Here is a 20,218-nt window from a genome sequence, read left to right as displayed (position 1 = left end):
TAATAATCCCAGGTTACTGTGAAGCTCAAATGAGTTAGAGCCCAGTGTAGGCTGTAAAACTCTGTGTGCCCGGCAGTTGGTAATGACCTGGGTTTATGGAGCCACCTCCTTCCAAAGCCTCTATTCAAGGTGAGTCATGTCTATTTCTACATTTCCTAAGGACCATCATCATTATCTCTTGATGAAAAGAAGTGGTGGAAGAGAGAGAGAAGCTGAGAACATTGATTTAGGACACACTATTAATCCCCTGCTGTGAGCACACCCTGCACCCACATATTCCACTGTCAGATTGTCAAATTCTCCTGACATCTCATTCTGGGGAGCTTGAAGGGTCCTCAGACTCTTGATAGACTTAAGACTAAGTTCAGTATCTTGCTTTCCAAACGGATCCTCATGACATACTCTTATCCCAGGGAGTGGTGCCCTTTATACCTTCTCTTCCTCATGCTCCATATTCAAACCACTGCTGTGATCCATCTACTTTACCTGCTCTGTGACCTTGGAATTTCTTCTCTCCATCTTCACTGCTGTGACCCTGGTCAAAGCTATCATCGTCCCTACCTCCTCCTTGATCTACCTGGGAAAGGGTTTGCCCTCCTCCAATCAAATGCAGTCCTGATCATGTCACCTGCCTGCTTAAAACTTTTCAATGGCTTCCCTCATCCTGAGGATGAAGGCTCCATCCTTAGCAAAGCTTACAAAGGCCTTCATGGCAGGGTATCACCTACTCCACTCTCCTATTTTGCCCCTTCACTCTTCCAGACCCTCCTGTGTGAGCTGTCCATAGGCCCCCTCACCTGCCTCTCTCTCCATGTGCTGGTCCCCAGGATGGAAGGACATGTCTCTATCCTCCAGTTATTGCTCCTCAACATAGCTCAGCTCAGATGTCACTTCCTCAGCACCCAACTCTTATCTCCTTCTTAATACTTAACTACAGTTCAATTTCATATTACTTATTCAATTCTGTGGTTAACATTTGTCGTTTCCACTAGTATGTAGGCTCTATAAAGGTAGTGGCTGTGTCTCTTCTAATTCACTGTCGTGTCCCCAGCACACAGCACCCAGTGGGTGATTGGTACATAGGTGCTGAATGAACACACACATGCATGCCGGGCACTGTGCCGGGAGAGAGGGCTGCAAGACAGATTAAGCGATGCTGCTGCCCTCAAGATGCTCATAGTCTAACAGGAGGCACAGCACAGGTACACTGATCATTTCAAGGGGTCTGTGGGGATCCTCCGAAGAATTGTTTGATGGGGATAAAACACACATAGAAGGGAATGTAAAGAGGCCCAGTCATACCAACGTCGAAAAACTAACTTGCATTCTCACAGACAGATCATATCTATATGAAATACAGCAATACTGCTCTTGGAGACTGACGACCTAGGTACGAATACAAACTCTTTCACTTACTAGCTCCGAGAACTTGTGCAAGTAACTGATCCCTTTGGAACCACTTTTATTCCTCATCTGTAAAATGGATGCTTTATATTAACCTCACGATCTACATTGAGACTTTACTAGATGTACCTCAAAGTGTATAGACGGTAAATGCGCATCATGAATATTTGTTGAATGTCTGTTACTTCTGATCACACTGAACCCTTACGATCTACCTACCATCCCACCCAAGACAACTTTCAGATGGTGAGCACCCCACAGGAGATGCCTGCCCTCCTGTCCTGCCCTGTGCCTGCACACAGGGACCTGAGAAAGATATCCAGTTGAGTACATGGCTCTGCAACCAGCCATGACCCCTGGAGAGGAGGTGAAGGCCTTTTAAGGTTTGGTCCATTTGATGGAGTTTGGACACACTGTTCAGTTTGGCCAATCTACCCAAGTTTGAAGCAGAGGAAAGAAGCTTCTGCCACGCCTCTGTCCTTGTCCTTCCTGGTGATTTTCCTTGAACCATTAATTGTGAAGCTATACTCTGAGCCTCCCTGACAACGGTTTCCACGTGTGGGCACTGGGCCTCCAGGGCCAGGGCTCCAGAGCTCTAATCATTCTGCCCTCTGTTCACCCTTCCCCTCGGCCTGCCTTTTCCTGGGGCCCCACCTGCCTGTCTTGCTGTTAACATCGAAGGACAAATGCAGTCCTATATTTCAGAGTCATCTGGCAGATCTGATTAATTTTGGAAATGAACAATGCAAAGATTCATCACAAACTTTCAGGTATGAGCAGCCATAAACAAAACCAGAGCACGGAGCACTATTTATTTATTAAAACTGTAAATTGAAGGGAAATGGGCTATTTATTTTGCACAATGTCTTCCACAGAAGTAATTGGCTCATTAATCACACTCTCACCGTGGTCACGTTTGGAAGGTCAGGCTCACCAGGGAAATGAAACAGGGGGTGGTGTTTACAGCTCTGGCAGCATGTGGAGCCCCACGAGGCTGGCTCCTGGGGACCGTGTCACATCCCAGGGAGATTCTATATCATGCGAAGGCAGCCAGGCAGTTGGGAGAGGGTGTGGCATAGTGGCTGGAGGTTCCCTGGGGGCTCAGCAGTTAAGAATCAGCCTGCAGTGCAGGAGATGCAAGAGACGTGGGTTCCCTCCCTGGGTAGGAAAGATTCCCTGGAGGAGGGCATGGCAACCCAGTCCTGTATTCTTGCCTGGAGAATCCCATGGACAGAGGACCCTGGTGGGCTCCGGTCCACAGGGTCACAAAGAGTCGGACATGACTGAGCGACTGAATACGGGCACGTACTGAGGAAGGGATCCAGTTATACCAGGGGCATTTCCATGGCCAGGAACTGAGGATGGATGAAGTGTGAGTAGAACATCTTAGGCGAGCAGAAAGTATTGGGAAAAACAACCTCCATGCTCCTCTTTGCTCAAGGGATCACTTCCTTGGATAGTCCCTTTAGTAGTTCAATCCCTTTTGGAAATCTTGGTGCTGCTCGCCAAGGAACCCAGGGACGGAATTTGAGTGCACCCTTCAGACACAGCACAGCGCCCCCTAGGGGCTATTGTGAGGGTGGCGGCAGAAGGAAGCTGAACCTCACCTGGAAGAGGACAGGGAGGGGTGGGGGCGGGGAACCAAGACTGGTTCTGAATTTAGGCCACTGGGCTCAGCTGCTTCTCTCACCAGGAGTGGCTCCTCCTGGGAGAAGGTTCTGTGCCATGGACTGGATTCTGGGTGTTTTCTACAAAAAATGCTGTGTCACAAGCGGGGTCTGCAGTATACTTTGCTGGGCCCAGCACAAAATAAAGATACAGAGCCCCTTGTTCAGAAATTAACAAGACGGTGACAGCAGAGCATCAGACTAAGCTGGGGCTGGAGGTGGCTGGAGGGAACTCTGAACTCAGGGTCCCGGGCCACACAGCCATGAAGCCACATTAGCTTCTCCCTGCGGGGATCAGGGGTGGGTCTGGGCCCCCTCCTCTGGGTACAGTGATGAGAAGGTTTAACAGAGAGAAGAGGCATTATGTGAGGAAGATCTTTAAAGTCTGGTTCCCAGGCGTGACCACACTGTGTAATCTGGAAAAATATCCACATTAGGGCTAAGGCCCCCGAGGCCCTTTTTGGCCAATCAGTTGGTAAAGCACCGAGGAAAGACAGAGTTCCTGTCTGTGGGCAGAGAGATGGACTGAGGCCAGAGCCAGGCAGTGGGGGTCTCGTGGGGTCGGGAGCTGGAGGTGTGCCCACTTCCTTCCCCTCTCTCCTCGTGAGTGCCAAGGGCTGGAGAGTGAGCAGGGCTGAGCACACAGTTTTGGGTGACTGTCCTGCCCTTACTTTCCCATCATGAAGAAAGCAAGCAGAGCCAGACTCTTAAGGCCAGGGAGTTTCTGTCTTGCCTCAGAACTCCCTTGGATCTCTTGTCTGCATTTAGAAAGAGATGACGAGAATAAAAAGGCTCTGATTTCCAGCAGCCTCTGCTTCACAGGCACCATGTTAAATAGCTAAATCGTGGCAGCCTCGTTCCTGTAAAAAGACTTTTGGAGCATGGACAGAAATAACTTTCCCATTTGGGATCAGTGTGTGTGTATATGTGTGTGTGTGTGACATACTGCATGCGTGTGCACACACGTGGATGTGTGAAGCCTGTGCATGTGCATGCAAACACTGAAGGTGCAACATGCGCCTCCCTATTACTTGTGTGCACAGCAGTTGTAGGGACTGTGTGTGTTCACACACAGTTGAAGGTCTGTGCGTGAGTAGACTCTGATGTCTGAAACCTTTACACCCTGGTTCTGGCAGTCAGTCTCGTCTGTTGTAAAGAGCAGGGGCGATTCGCCAGTCTATGTCTGACGCAGGATGCAGCATGCTTGGGGCTGGTGCATGGGGATGACCCAGAAAGATGTTATGGGGAGGGAGGTGGGAGGGGGGTTCATGTTTGGGAATGCATGTAAGAATTAAAGATTTTAAAATTTAAATAATAAAAAACTAAAAAAAAAAAAAAGAGCAGGGGCAAGAGTCAGCAACACGTGAGCGGGTTGGGTCTGGGGTGCGGGGGGCTGTCTGTCGTCCCAGTCTGTGTCACAGTCACATCAGAGCTCCATGGGGTGGGTCCACTGCCTCTGTTCACCAGCATGCCTCTGTCCTCTGCTTGCTTTGGCTTCCCCCTCTCAACCTCAGCACACACAGGCTCTGGCTCACTCAGCCCTCTGGGGCTCATCTCTGTGTGCGGTCGTGGCTCCTAGCCTTCTTCACCAACTGTGTCATGGTGCCAGTTTGCAGGCAGAATGTGATCAGCCCAGCTCACTGTCTTGAGTTGTCATCAATCGCTGACCAGTCTCTGGATCCTGCCTGCAGGTCAGGTCTCATCAGCTATAGCGGGGGGAACCTAGTCACGGCACAAGTGGGGTCACTGCTGGGGCTGTGGTTGGGATAGTTTTCCTTAGAAGTGCGTGGACACAGAGGGCCATGATGAACATCTCAGGTCCTTCAGCAAAGCCTCTGTCACCTGCTTAGGACCCACCCTGTGGAGGCTGGGACACCTGGGCTGCCCCACAGGCAGGACTTGCTGGGCAAAGTGGGCTCAAGGGGAGGCAGCCTTCTGGGCCTGGGGTCTGCTCTTCACCCTCCTCTGCTCCCCCCTTAGGAGTTAAAGTGTGCCCCCTACTCATATGTTGAAGTCTTGACTTCAGAATGTTACCTTGTTTGGAGATGGGGTCTTAACCGAGGTACTGATGCTAAAATGAGGTCATTAGGATGGACATTAATCCAGTACAAATGGTGTCCTTATAAGAAAGAGAAATTTGTAAACAGGACACAGAGAGAAGATGGTTATTTGCCAGCTAGGGAGCAAGGCCTGGCAAACCCCCTTTCGTCACAGCCCTCGGGGGAATCAACACTGCCAACACCTTCATTTTGGACTTCTGGGCTCCAGGAACGTGAAACACCACACTTCTGCTGTTTAAGCCACCTGGTCTATGGTATTTTGTTATAGAAGCTCTAGCAAACTAGTACACACACCAAGACTAACTTCCCCCAAAGACGGGAAGAGGCCATTGGACACCACCGTCCCTGGAGGGTGGACTAGGGCTACAGATGTCCAGCGAGGGCGACAGCCAGGGGGCCAGGCCTTCTTGCGCTCACACCCACCCCTGTGTGTAAGGCCCTAACCTGGGTGCTCCCGACACCAGGCCCCTGGGCTCTTCGCAGGAGGAAGCTCTGAGTCTGGTATCTTAGCGAGGTGTTTACCATCTTTGGTGAGACCCACTGAAGGCCAGGAAAAAAATCTCATCCTGTTTGCATTTCAGAAAGAGTCCTTGAAAACTAGTGTGGAGGGGAGGGGAGATGGAAATGGAGGAAGGCTGGAGACGGGGAGGCAGGCCCTCGTGTGTGATGAGGGGGCCCAGGAGGAGATTTGGGGGCTGTTGAAGAGGCATCGCTGCCACGATGGACTGACAAGATATGGGAGTGAGGAGCAGGGAGGTTAGAGGCAGAGGACTCTGGTGTGAGCACCTGGAGGAGGGTGGTGCTGGTCACCTGGGTGGGCCTGGAAGGATGAGTGACAGGTCTGTTTTCTGCATGTCAGATGAGCACTGTCCAAGGGACAGCCACCCAGCTGCCTGGGGCCCGTCAGCAGCAGAGACTGGACCTGGGGTGCAGAGGAGAGGTCCGGGCACAGGCAGGGATTTGAGCATTACTGCTGGGAGGGATTGGGGGCAGGAGGAGAAGGGGATGACAGAGGATGAGATGGCTGGATGGCATCACGGACTCGATGGACGTGAGTCTGAGTGAACTCCGGGAGTTGGTGATGGACAGGGAGGCCTGGCGTGCTGCGATTCATGGGGTCGCAAAGAGTCGGACACAACTGAGCGACTGAACTGAACTGTGTCATGGGTGGGGGCCCTTGTGCAGAGGGACTGGCTGTGAGCTGCTTCTCCCAGCAACAGGGCTAGAGACTGGCACTCAAGAGGTGATCAGGGCGAGCACAGAAGGGGTGGGGGTGATGACACGGTTAGGGAGGAAACGCAGGGGGAAGCCGGCCACCTACAAGCCAAGGAACCCCTGAGGCTTCTAGATGCTCGGGGAGAGGCCTGGACCCGATTCTCCTCACAGCTCTCAGAAGGAGCCAGCCCAGCTGACACCCCGACTTCAAACTCCTAGCCTTCAGAACCGTGTGACGACAGCTGTTTAAGCCACCCAGTATGTGGCACGTTGTTGCCCCTGGAAACTAATGCACCATGATTCATGGAAGGAGTTAATGGTCTCAGCAGCTGGACGTGGCAGTTGCTGACACAAGTCTCACTGCTGAGGGCCTAAGCCGTGGACAGCTTTGGGAGGTGAAGGCGGTGGCTTCCGGAGAGCAGTGTGGCCCAAAGCCCAGTGGCTGACGAGTCTTCCTGTTTCTCAGGATGAAGCACTAAGGCGTCTTGTGGAGGCAGAGGGAACCCTCTCTCTGGAGGTGACCCTGAGGTCGAGGTGCCCGTCTCGTCTCCCTGGGCCCCACAGAGAAAGCTGGCGGCTTGCACAACAAGCTCCCACTGTCTGCACGGCCTTAAAGCCTCGTTTCTCTGGCATGGGAGCAGGGAAGGCACACACAGCCACATCTTGGGCTCCATGTTCAGAGGAGCCAGGCCTGAATCTCCACCAAATGACTGCAACACCCCTTTTCTTAATCAATGGTATTTTATTGTCAGTTATAAATATTTTCCACGTGTCCCCTATTTACAGTTGCAAAATAGTTTATGATATTATACCTTCACCCACCGTTCGGCATCTTTCTATAAACTCCATGAAAACTGAATAGGAAATACAAAGCTCTTTTGGGGGCCCACCAACCTGGTTCCCCAGACTCCAAACACCCCCACACGGACAGCAGGCAGCATTGCAGCGGGTGCTACACAGTAGCAAAGGGGCGGGGCGTGGGGGCAGCTCCCGGCGGGGTCAGGATGCCAGGCTCCTCAGGACGTTGGTGATGCTCCAGTGCTGGCCCGAACACCTCTGCAGCACCAGCTGGAAGCCGAACTCCGCTTCATTGTTCTCCTGCAGCTCCAGACAGCGCTTGGACTTGCGGTTCTGAATGGGGCCTCCCTAGGAGCCAGGGTGGAGAGTGGGGTCAGAGGGTGTGGGGGAGCCATAGGCCCAGTGGCTGGTGGGGATTACTTGTGGGTGCAGATGCGTGGGATCCTGGGAGGCTGCAGGGGGTCTGGGGTCAGCATGGCCACAGAGCCTGAGGCTCCTCATCTCCAGGTGCTGGCTTCCTCCCCGAGATGGAACCCTGTGCCTTTGTTTTCTTCACAGGGCCCTAGTCTTTTGTTAGGAAAGAGGACAGAAATGCCCCAGCCCAGCTTCCATCTATTAGCTGCGTGTGGCATGCTGGTTTGCTTCTACTGCACCTGCCATGGGGGCTGGCCCTGCTCCCTATTTATTCTGTAAATCCGAGTTCCTTGGGACCGCCCCAGGATTGGCCTGAATGTGAGCATCACCGGAGGCCCAGGACCTCCTGCATTTAGGGTCCTTGCTCCCAACTGAACCTCTGGAGTCATCAGTGCTGGCCTCAACCAAACCCACACCCCTGGATCCTGTCTTGGTCAGCCCTGGGTATGCGTGGCTTCCCTCCATGCTGCTGATGTCCCAGAAGGTTCTGTAGCCACGCAGACTCAGTTTATGCTCAAAGCCCTTGAAGGAAGGGAGGTTCTGCTTCTTAAGGCAGCAAAAAAGAAACCTCCAATTTTTGCTTTTAGTGAGATCCTTGCAGGCCTTGGACACTCTGAGGCTGCTGGCTGGCACCTGGGTGAAGGTCCAGACTCTCGGAGTATCTCTGAGTTTCATCAAAGATGTGCTCAGCCTGACTTTGGCCTCCCAAGCAGTCAGGCTCTTACAAGTTGGCCTCCTGGAGCTTCATGGTCCTGGAGTATATGGAAACTCACTTTTCCCCAGAATCTACTCCTCCTGTGCTTCCCATCTCAGCAATAAGCAAGCATTTCCACTGACACCTCTGCTTCTCCCCAGTACTGATTAGGCACCAAGTCCTACCAATTCCTCCTGATACCCTGTGACTATCCCCTTATCCCCATGCCATCACATCTGCCCTGGTTTAGGCAGATGTCACCTGGACAACTGCACCAGTCTCCTAACTGACTCCCCTTCCACAAGCAGGACTCTGTATGCACCCCCAGCTGCCCCCATGCCCATCCCAGCGAACAGCACCCTGTGATAGAGGGGGACACACTCATCTTCTGTAAGGAAGCCAGCCCCTTGGCCACTATTGTCCCCATGGCGACCACTGACACCTCAAGAGAACACTGAGACTCAGTTCTTCCAACCACTTGGGAAATGAGCAGCATCCCCTGCAGCTGAGTGTACACAGCCCTGAGACCCACCAATCCCATGCCCAGGCAGGTATCTAGAAGAACTGTCTGCACCGGTTCTGAAGCATGGTTTATAAAAGCTCCAACCTGGACACCACCTAAATGTCCATCAATAGTACAATGGATAAATAACTTGTGGTTATTCACATAACTTGTACTCAGCCTTAAAAATGACCAAACCCAAGCTCCATCCATCAAGGACAAATCCTACAAATACAATGCTAGCAAAAGAAGCCAGACAAAGAACACATACACAATTAGACTTATACATACTTCCCAAACAGGCAAAATAAGACCCCAGACTCAGAGTCAGGGCTGGGTATCTTGGGGAGGGCGGAGGGGGAAAATGATTGACAGTAGACCAAAGGATGCTTCTTGGGAGTGGGGAGTGTGCTATTTCCTGACCTGGCTGGCGGCTACCTAAATGTTGGCTTTGTTTTAAATTATTGAGTTGAATACTTACCTTGGTATGTATGTTTGGATGGTTCTATCTGCGTATATGTTATTCTTCAGCTAAAAAAATTAAAACAAAAATCCAGCTCTCTCAGAGGGATTTTGAACAGCAGGTGAAGGAGCCAGGGTGGCAGAGGAGGGTAAGGAGTGTGTTTTATGTGTGTGTCTGGGAGGGGCTCCCCATTTCCCGTGTGTGGCCCGGGGACTGCAAACCTCCTTAGAAGCATTCAAGGGAGCAAAGCAGTGTCTCCCCGTGTGCCCCGACCCCAGCACCTCCCCCGAGGAGCGTAGGGACTCACTGACCCTAAGAGTGGAGGGAGAGCACAACAAGAGCAGCTCGCCTGGGGCCCAGAGGTGCAGCCAGAGAGAAGCCCTCAGGCTCGGGCTCTGAGGGGCCGGGGGACGATGGGCCACTGGGCCAGGGCTCGGAAAGGCCCCTGGGTCCCTGTGTTGGAAGAGATGTGGAAGGCTGGCCCTCTCACTCTCACCTGCAAGCTGACGGAACCCTCCTGGCTGCACTCTTCCCTGGGCCGCTCCGTCTTGGGAGAATTCTCCACTGAAGGAAAATTGTTGTCTTGGGGGCAATCAGCAAGGGGCCCCAGCCTGTGCCCTGAGGTTTCCGGAGGTGGGTGGGCTCCTTCTTCTCCACCTTCTCCTTTACCGTAGGAGAAGATGGGGCCCACAGTCCCCCCTAGTTCCATTCTCTACCAGGTGAAACATTTCCAGTTCCTTGCGAGATAATCCGGTTTCATTTTCCCACCCTGGTTGCCCTCCCGTGGACAAACTCCAGTAGTGTGTATCTCTCAGAACTGACCACGGAGCAGAGGGTCCCCACCTCGTCTCCACTGGACAAGAGGCTCCTTGGACATAGCCAAGGAATCTGCACTTTGGTGGCCACACCACGCTCCCGAGCCCTGCCTGGGTGACTCTGTTGGCCAGCCTCAAGCCGTATCTCCAGAAGCTGTGCTCCACCTCGGGTCCTCTCCCTGTCCCCCAAAATCTTGGCTTCTGAATCCAGAGGAGTCCCTTGTGACACCTGCTCTAAGCGAGGCCAGCCAGTCACTCCACCAGGCTCGGGTTTCCGAGGCCTGAGCGCTCTGCTGCCCACACCCAGGCTGGGTCTAGTGCTTTGTGGGCCTAGGGCCAGCCCCCCCGATCCTCCTGTATCCCCAGCAGCCTGGTGGGATGTCTTATTCTATGAGGCTGGAGGAGAGCTCAGGCAGGATGGGGATGAAACCAGCCCAGCTCTCTAATCACAAGGTCTGCTGGTGATTCGGGTGGTGAGACAGAGGAGAGGCCTGGACAAAGATGCTTCTGCCTGGGGCAAGCTGCTCTGCCCTTCTGCTTCCTTTCTCTCCAGGGCCAGATGGTAACTTTGGTCCTGATGACTGAAGAATGAGCAGAAGGCTCGATGGGCAACCCCTTTAGCAGCTATAACACAACAGATGGGTATGAAGCTATTCACGGTGTCAGGATTGGGGCTCCAGAAAAAGAGCACAACAGGCAGAAAAGAAGGATAGACGAGGATTCTGACAGTTCAGGTTGTCCTCAAGGCCAGGACAGGCCTTGCCAACCGTCACCAAGCCCAGACCACTGAAAGCTGGAGAGACTTGTCCAAAACAGAGGCGTCCATAGCCCTCTCCTTTCCTGCCAGCTACTCGGGCACATTCTAAGCCTTCCTCAGGGGCACCATGCCAAGGCCCAGAGAGGGAGGTGGGGCAGAGGTCTTTGAGAAGCAGAGTGTTCCTTCAGAGACTCAAATATGGCATTTCCCAGGCCCTACCCTGACCCAGACACACTCTCAGCACCCAAGACACAGGAAGCATGGTGACCCTGAGGCAGAAACAGCCTGTATGGCCTCCGGGAAGGCTGTGGGAGAAATGGAGTCAGGCCAAGAGCAGGGCTGTGAAGGAGACACAACCTCAGAGAAGGCATCTGGACCCGACAGTGGAGAATGAGGCCAGGAGAGCTCTCTCCCCAGAGGCTTTGAAGGAGAATCTTCTAGAACAGAGCAGCAAGGCCACCTTGGAGGCCTGATATACGTCTTGGGACACATGCGGGTTATGGAGAGAGGAGCCAGCCCACTGTCTGATGTGCAGCTGTGCTGGTCACCGGCTAGTCTCCCTCCTGTCTTCCTTCCCGGACCTCAAGCTCTGTCATTGAGCAAACCCTGGAATCTCACCCCATTCCTGGGCAAGTTCGATTTGCCACAATTGCGGAGACTCCTTTTCTTTATTCGGTCCCTTCACAGTGAGCTCAGCACCTTTGGGGGCAGCCTGGTGGAGCTGCTATCCTTACCTCTACCTTCAGGCTCTGCCCTGAGATAGAAGTAGTGACGGTCAGGGCTCATTCCCCATGTCCCCGGCACTGCGTTAAGTGCTTCACACACTGTTTCAAGTGTTCCTCACAATAACGCTGAGCAGTGGAGGTAAGAATTATCCCCATTTTGTAGAATTGGAGACTGAGGCTCAGAGAGTTGGGCCACATGGTCAGTCAGTGGCAGAGTCAGGCTGGGAGTCTGCCGCCTTCACTGCTCCCCACCAGGCCGAGTGGCTGGACCCCCCCTCCATTCATCCCCGCCCAGGCCTGTTGGTGAACTAGACTGAGAGCTGCTGGTGCGTCACAGCTTGTGGTGGAGGACGGCCACCCGTTGAGCCCTAGGGGCTCTGGAGTCAGGTTGATCTCATTCTTTTGAGAGTTCTCTGCAAAGACGTGATTCATCACTCTATCCATCCATCCAGTATTTAATGAGTGCCTCACTCCAGTATTCTTGCCTGGAGAATCCCATGGACGGAGGAGCTTGGTAGGCTACAGTCCACGGGTTGCAAAGAGTCGGACATCACTGAGCGACTTCACTTTCACTTATCACATTCTGGGAATAGCTACTGGCCACTGACACGTGCTGCTGCTGCCGCTAAGTCACTTCAGTCGTGTCCAACTCTGTGCAACCCCATAGATGACAGCCTACCAGGCTCCTCCGTCCATGGGAGTTTTCAGGCAAGAGAACTGGAGTGGGGTGCCATTGCCTTCTCCCCACTGACACATACCAGTGACTAAACAGGAGAACTTTCTCTTTGTGGAGACTGTGTTCTAGGGGGAAGAGAGAAGAGTAGACTCTTTACTGTGTTAAAGGTGCTAAGATTATGCACAAAAATGGAGAACAGTGCTGTGGATTGAATGTGTCCCCTATAAATTCAAGTGTTGAAGCCCTGATCCCCAGCATGATGCAAGGTAGGGCCTTTGGGAGGGAATTAGGTCCCGGGGTAGAGCCCTCCTGATGGAATTAGTGTCCTTGTAAGAAGAGACGCAGGAGAGATGGTCTCTTTCTCCGGGCCACGTGAGGACATAGTGAAAAGGTGGCCGTGTGAAAACCAGGAAGAGGGTTCTCACCAGACACCAATCTGCTGGCACCTTGATCCTGAACTTTCCAGCCTCCAGAATGGTGAGTAATAAATGTTTGTTGTTCAAGTTTCCCAGTCACTGGTCTTCTTTTTATACTAGCAGGATAGACTAAGTCCAGCAGGTTGGGAGGATTCGGGAACTGCCGTGAGCAGGAGGCAGGCTGCAGCCGCAGGAGATGCTTGGGGGTGATCCTGAGAAGGTGCGAGCTGGGCAAGGCGTGAGGGAGGAAAAAAGGAGTCTAAGTGCATCGGAGAGCCTTGTGACCCAGGATGAAGCTCCTGCACCCACAGAGGCCTGGTGTGTGCAGGGAACAGCATGGGGTCGGGGGAGGAGAGGACACCCAGGAGCCGAGAGAGGGGCAGGCTGTGTGAAGGGACTCTGGCTCTTCATCCGGTGACACGACTGGCCACTGCGTGGGACTGACATGCTAACTGGGTCCCTCGGGCTGCTGTGTGGCATGTAGAGCACGGCGGTGGGGGAGCGGGGAGGAAGGAACCAGGACCACCTGTTAGCAGGTTCTCAACCCCACCAGAGAGCCCCTGCCAGCCCCGCCCTCAGGGCAGAGCGAAGTTGCCTGGTTTACCAGTCCAGTCATCTAAATTATTTGTAATACTTACAACTACAGGATCTGGAAACACACAATACTTTTAATTAAAGAATTTAAATAAGGGCAATTAAACCTGGCAGGAGAGAGGCCGCAGCACACAGAGAGCTTAATTGGAACGGAAACCAAGTTAAGTATGGAAACAGCATTAAAGAAAAAAAAAGGAAAACTGAATGTATGGAATTAAGAAGGCTAATAATAATTCCTAGAGCTGGGTTCCCAGCCCCCAGCCTAGCTCCTTCTTCTTCCAAGCCTCTCTGGCGTAGAGACTAGAATGGGCATCAGAGTTGGGACGAGTGGAAGTAAGAACATGGGACTCTGCTCCCAGCTCTCCCTGCCTGTAACCCTGGTAAGCGGCTGAGCCATCCTGGGCTTCAGTCTTCTTGTTTATATAAGGTACCAGACGACCGTGGGGGTACAGACACATGGAGCGCTGACTATGGGCCTGGCGGGGCACGTGGCACTATGGTCCATAAGCTCCTTGGGCTGAGGTGCTGAAGAGCTGACTCTGGATTTCACAGCCACGCACCTCCTCTCTGCCTGTTTGCCCAGGTATGTCTCTGGCAGGTGACTAACCTGCCCAGTTCTTCCTGGGGATGTGGTCAGGGCAAATGGATTAGACAGCCCCTGGAGGGCTTTGTGACACCCTCGATCACTGGGCCCCACCTTCTGACCCACACAGGCCTAGTGTGCGCAGTAAACAGCATGGGGCTGGGGAAGAAAATGAGGCCCAAGAGCTAAATGAGGTTCAAGAGCTAAATGAGGCCCAAGAGCTAATGTGAGTGGACTTTGGCTGTTCATCCTGTGACAGGGCTGGCCACTGCAGGGTGGAGCTGACGTGCTGACCAGGTCCCTCCCGCTGCTGCGTGGAGTGTAGAGCACGGGCGGGGGTGGGGTGGGGGGGTCGGGGATGGGGGAGTGGGGTGGTTGGGGGGTGGGGAAGGAGGAAGGAAGCGCCTTTTTAAGCTGCCTGTGCCCCACTCCAGCACTCTCACCTGGAAAATCCCATGGATGGAGGAGCCTGGTGGGCTGTAGTCCATGAGGTCGCTAAGAGTCGGATACGACTGAGCGACTTCACTTTCACTTTTCACTTTCATGCATTGGAGAAGGAAATGGCAACCCACTCCAGTGTTCCTGCCTGGAGAATCCCAGGGATGGGGGAGCCTGGTGGGCTGCCGTCTATGGGGTTGCACAGAGTTGGACACGACTGAAGCGACTTGGCAGCAGCAGCAGTGCTTTTCACAGCTGCCGGTGCTGCTGGTCCAGGGACCATACTTTGGGGACCACAAGCAAACCGTGATCCTCTCTGGGGAAAGGATGAGGCTTGGTTATCGCCCTGAGCTGGAGCACCTGGAGCAGCTGCGCTGCACTCAGGAAGCTCTCGCGCTTGCAATCAAGGTGTTTCCAAGGAGGCTGCACGAAGATTGAATCCTGTATTCCCGAGACTGCTTCTTTCAGAGCTCTGTTTCCACTCTTTGTTCTAATTAGTTTTCCACGGGCAAGTGGCCCAGTGGGTCTTTGGCTGTAAGCACAGTGGATGTGGGAGTTTCCAGGTTAAGTCGTTACCAATTAACAATCAAATAATTCAAAGCATGGGTGGGATGTTAGTGCTAGTTAAAGAAATCCTGAGATTAAGTCTTTTTTGTAGAGGAAAGTAGTCTTTCTGTACTATGAATATTCAACACTCGGTTTATTTAAAAAGTGCTTCGGTGTTTGTTATTCTTAAAGGAGACGCACGTGTCCCTGAGTGAGATTCTGCTTCGGATTTACTCTGAGGTCTGTTGGACTGAAAATGGGGTAATGGCAATGTCAAATGCAAAAGGAAAGGTGGAGGAGGGTATCCAGCAAGATGGCTGGAGGGAGTTTGCTGAGGAAGCAGGAATACAGCCAGTTCATACACATCTACAACTGGCCTGTCAGGGAGACCGTAGCCCCAGACTCCTACTGCAGTAATCCACGGGTTTTCTAGAGACAAGACAAAGCCTCCTTGGCATTAAGGTTTAAAGCATGGGCCCTGGAGGCAGAATCCTGATTTGACCCTGGACAAATACTATAATCTCTCTGTGCCTCAGTTTCCTCATCTGTAGAACGGGGATATGAAGCGCCTGATGGCAATGTCATGAGGATTAAGTGATATTTATACAGCAGTTACAGTAGTACCTGGTGCACAGTAAGAACCACATGAATGTTTGATACATAAAATTTAAAATCCCACCCACAGGTTCCCTGGTGGCTCAGTGGTAAAGAATCCACCTGCCAATGCAGGAGACACAGGTTTGATCCCCGGTCCGGGAAGATCCCACATACCTCAGAGCAACTAAGCCCCTGAGCCACAATTACTGAGCTTGAGCTCTAGAGCCCAGAAGCCACAACTACTGAGGCTGCACAACCTAGAACCCGTGCTGCACAAGAGAGACCACCGCAATGCGAAGCCTGCACATCGTAACTAGAGAGTAACCCCCCCCCGACGCAACGAGAGAGAAGCTGGTGCGGCAGTGAAGACCCAGCACGGCCAAGAATAAGTAACTAACCAACTAAATGAAAATTTAAAATAAGTAAAATTCCCCCCAGGTCTGAACAGTGAGGTACTGAGCCTTCACACCTGGTCCTGGCTCCTGATCTAAAGTACTGGCAGCCATAAACTAAAAATCACTAAGCAAATATTCAGGGCCTAAATAAAGCTTTGTCAGTCCTTCAAAACTGGATGGTTCTACACTTGCCCCTTCATGTGACATGGAAATGAAAAGCTGCTTTATTCCAGAGCCGCAAAGAAACACCCGATTATAGTCTTTTCTTCTCAGTACAAAAGGTTCTCCAAGTTGGACTTCCCGACAGCGCCTGGGGATTGGAGCAGGAGAAAGTCAAGGACTCCTCCTCCTTGCGTGCTGGGAAATTCTTTGGCAGAATCAGTGGTGCTCCCTGGGAAATGTGCTCTGCAAATAAGTTCTTTTTGGAGTGAGTTACTGATCTTGCATCAAATTATCAAATTAGACCCCACAAATCAGAACAAGTGGTCCACGGCCAGGCTCTGCGCTCAGCTCTCTTCCAGGCAGTCTCTGCAGGCTGTCGAAATTCTTTCTCTCCTGGCCTTAACGGTCATCTATGCTGTTACCCTTGATGCTCTCCATTTGGAAAAGGCATTAAAAAGCCTTTTAAAGCCCTTGCCTCTGAGCTGAGAATGAGGCAAGACTGGGGGCTGAGATGGGAGGACAGCCCACCAGTGGGAAGGCTGCCCTGTGCACTGAATGGGCCTTGCCTGTGATTCTATCAAAGAACCCAATGGCCCACGGGGATGACAGCACATCTCAGAGCCTGGGGCAGCATGAAATATGGTCAGAACACACTGACATCTCATCAGAGCCTCTTGTTTTAACAAATATTCATACAAATTGCGACTCCCTTTCATACAATATGCATACTTGTTGTAGTAAAGATCATTTCCACCTTCCTCCCCCAAATCTAAAGCTATAGGAAGAGTAAGCTGGAGCAGCCTGCTTCAAGTATGGCTGTGTATCACAGCTGGATGCACTACCCTCTAAAAATGTTCTTGTAGGGATTTTCCAACTAAACTGAGCCCTTGGACTACGATGTTCAAATGTCCTTGAAATACTATAGTACAGTTATTTTTTTTTCAGCATGCATACGTGCATGCAAGGAGTTGTTGAGGGTAGAGTTCATCTTTGGGTCTCCCACAAATCTGTCTTGAGATCTGGGACACAGAATATTTGTATTAGTATTTGTGAATTTTTAGAAAGGATTCTTTCATTTAATTGACAGCATCCTGGGGTATCTCTTCTATTTCAGGCTTTCAGTTAGGTGCTAAAGACACTGAAAGTGTAAGATAGCCCATCCCTCCAGTCTATTAGTTGATGGGAGAAAGAGTGATGGAGAAAAATAACAGATAAACAATTCCATAAAGTGGGATAACGATGACCCTCATAGCAGCCCATTTTAAGTTCATGGTGCTTCTTAGTAAGGTGGGCCCAGTTGGGGCGTCTAAGTAGAAAAAGCCCTTTTCTGGGCATTAGGAGCTTAGAATTATAGAATGACGTCAGAGTTGGCAAGCCATGAGAACCGTCCAATCCAACTCTACTTAGAGTTGTGGCACCACTGATGGCCTACTGAGTGGTTCTCTGAGTCCACCTCTTCCTTGAATGGCCAATTTCATGTCCAGACATCTCTGTAAGAAAGCTGCTCTGTAAATTGCCCTTGTATCCCCCTCCAGCTGGTCCTCCCTCAGAGCTACTTAGGATAAGCCTGTTCTCTTTGCCTACAGAAACCCTTACGATATTTGAGGGCGGATATCATCCATTTCTGAGGTCATTCTTGCTTCAACCATGTATTCAAATAGAGTTTAAGGAAGCTGAAACTTAAAGGACACACATCATAACAGCCTTCCTAGGGCATGAATTTCCTCAATAACATCTTGGAGAGAGGACTTGGCATTTGCTTAACCATTCAAAGTAATAGTGATGGGGGGTGGTGGGGAGGATGGGTACCTCATTGCCCCTGAGAGGCAGTCGATTGCTTTGGTGCCACAAAAGCAATCGACTTTTGGTGTAGTGACCTAATACCTGCTTCCTTTCTCTCCTTCTATTGGTCCAGGGGTGCTTATTAGATGCCTCTTTCACTGACACTGCATTGCCTAATCCCAGAATCCCCCAGATATCAGTATGTGGGGTATTCTGAGAAGGTTAAAGTCTTATGCACGTGTGTGTGCTGAGTTCCTTCAGTCATGTCCGACTGTTTGCGACCCTATGGACTGTAGCCTGCCCGGCTCCTCTGTCCATGGGATTCCCCTGGCAAGGATACTGGGGTGGTTTGCCATGCCCTTCTCCAGGGGATCTAACCTGTGTCTCTTATGTCTCCTGCATTGGCAGGCAGGTTCTTTACTCCTGGTGGCCCCTGGGAAGCCCTAATGTCTTACACCTAATGTATATGAGTCTATAATCCCAGGACATAGTCAGCTTAGGAAATTCTTTAATTCTAGATGAATCACAAGTTAGGAAAATCATGAAGGAACAACTACCACTTCTGATAATGAAGTCTCGTCACTTGTTGACACGGGAAATGTTGGCTGTTTAGAGATGGGTGCTCACTGACCTCTTCAAACTCAGAGCCTGGGATGGCCCTCAATCCATAATCTCCCCTCACAACCACCTCCATTTAATTCATCACTACTTCCGATAGACTGATGAACTGACTCTCAGTGTTCTCCCCAACAGTTGCCTGGTCCCATGCCCCCATGGCAACCGCATCCATCCCTTTTCTCACAGGGATGATGGGACAGCCTTCTACTTTCTTCTCTGTCTTCCATTCCACCTGGTACTCTGCTGCCAGAGGTATTCAGACCACATCATGTCAGTCTAAAGCTTATTGAACCCCTCCTGTGAAAAGTGAAGTCAAAGTGTTAGTCGCTCAGTCTTGTTTGACTCTTTGTGACCCCATGGGCCTGCCAGGCTCCTCTGTCCATAGAATTCTCCAGGCAAGAATACTGGAGTGGGTAGCCATTCCCTTCTTCAGGGGATCTCCTGACCCAGGGGTCAAACTCGGGTCTCCTGCACTGCAGGCAGATTCTTTACCATTTGAGCCACCAGGGAAGCCCATGAACACTCCTAGTTCCTCCCTTGGCTTTTAAGGTAAAGTCAAACCTCTTGGGCTTAATTTTCAATGACCATTACCTGCCTCCAAACTGACTCTGTGTCTCATCTCTCTCATACCCCAATTCTAAATTCCACCCACACCAACAATGAATTTCTGTTCCCCGGACATACCCTGCCTTTTTCTGCCTTTGCCAATGCTGAGCCTCTACCTGGGCTGTTCTTCCTTTCCACACCTGGGAAGTATCCTGCAACTTTCAAGATCCAGATCAAACATGTCTCGAATGTGAGGCCATGCCTGAGCTGTGCAGCCAGAGCCCGTCACCCTGGGCTTCCAGAACACTGTATCCCCCTCATCTCTGCTCTTGCCATCCACTTTTGTTATGTGTTTATACACCCAAGAACTCCTCCAGGGCAGAGGCCGTGTCTGATTCATATCTGCATCCGTCCTGCCCAACCACTGTGCTCAATAAATGTTTGATGAATGACTGAAGGAAAGAATGTTCATCATTGGAAAATTGCTCATCAGAGCCCTGTACATCAGCGTTGCTGAGAGATGTTTTCATCAAATGTGGTTTCTCAGTGTCAGTATCTGATGCTGTTCTGATTCATCCTGAAGCACTGGAAATTCAGAAGAGCATGCAGGGGTTAGAGGACAGGCATTTTATTTGTTAAACAGAAAAGCAGGCTATGAGATAGAACACTGAGATATGCAAATACTATCTTCTTTGTAGGAGAAACTGGGAGAATCACACTAGATTATTTTGGAATTAATTCAGCCTAAATGTCTGTGAAGTTTAAATGCAGCCCTCAGGAGGGTAAATAATGCAGAATGTGAAAGTGAGAAGGAGATTTGAAATGCACCAGTAAAATCTTTCAGCCCAGCTTCTGCACCAGAACATTTTAGTTGGTAGAATCCCTTTGTAATTTGCAGAGATTAAAACCTGTTGCAAGAAAACTAGCCTAAGCCATAACTTCAATCATTTAAGAGGCTCCCAGCTTCCTCTGGCCTCATCAACAGTAGCTCCTAAACAGCAAGGGCTTGAGGACAGATTCTAGGATGCTTGATAAATATTGATCATTTTGCATGAAACAAAAATTTCACAAACATTAATTTTTAAATATCAAGTGAGAGTGGCTGCTCTGGGTTTGCAAATTAGGGATTTAAAAATATTATTTCCAAATAATATTTGGTAGAAGGATCAAAGAGGTGATGCCAGGGTTCCCTGGGAGTTCTAATTAGATTTATGTATAAGGAACGAAAAACTGCCCGGTCCTCAGGGCTGCACATGCTAACACGGCCTGCTTTTGTCACGGTGTCCCTTCAAGCATGAGTGTGTGGGGCTGCCTGTTCAAGGCTGTGTGTGTGCTGAGATGAGTGAAGGAC

General features: G+C 51.1%; 1 protein-coding gene across 4 annotated transcripts in view; it reads right to left on the bottom strand.

The window, feature by feature from the left end:
* Positions 1–7,068: 7,068 nt before the first annotated feature.
* Positions 7,069–20,218, bottom strand: part of GALNT18 (polypeptide N-acetylgalactosaminyltransferase 18) — a 354,952-nt gene continuing 341,802 nt past the window's right edge. For 3 of the 4 annotated variants that reach the window (XM_027979390.2, XM_027979391.2, XM_027979392.2), the window contains one exon: positions 7,069–7,492. In XM_027979390.2, coding sequence (XP_027835191.1) covers positions 7,346–7,492 — 147 coding nt within the window. In that variant the 3' untranslated portion in view covers positions 7,069–7,345. Of the gene's footprint in view, positions 7,493–12,615; positions 12,834–20,218 lie in introns of all 4 variants that reach the window. The other variant, XR_003591776.2, reaches the window with a different exon arrangement.

This window comes from Ovis aries, chromosome 15 (genome assembly GCF_016772045.2).
Source record: "Ovis aries strain OAR_USU_Benz2616 breed Rambouillet chromosome 15, ARS-UI_Ramb_v3.0, whole genome shotgun sequence".
NCBI lineage: Eukaryota > Metazoa > Chordata > Mammalia > Artiodactyla > Bovidae > Ovis > Ovis aries.
This window is presented reverse-complemented; position numbering and strand designations above follow the sequence as displayed.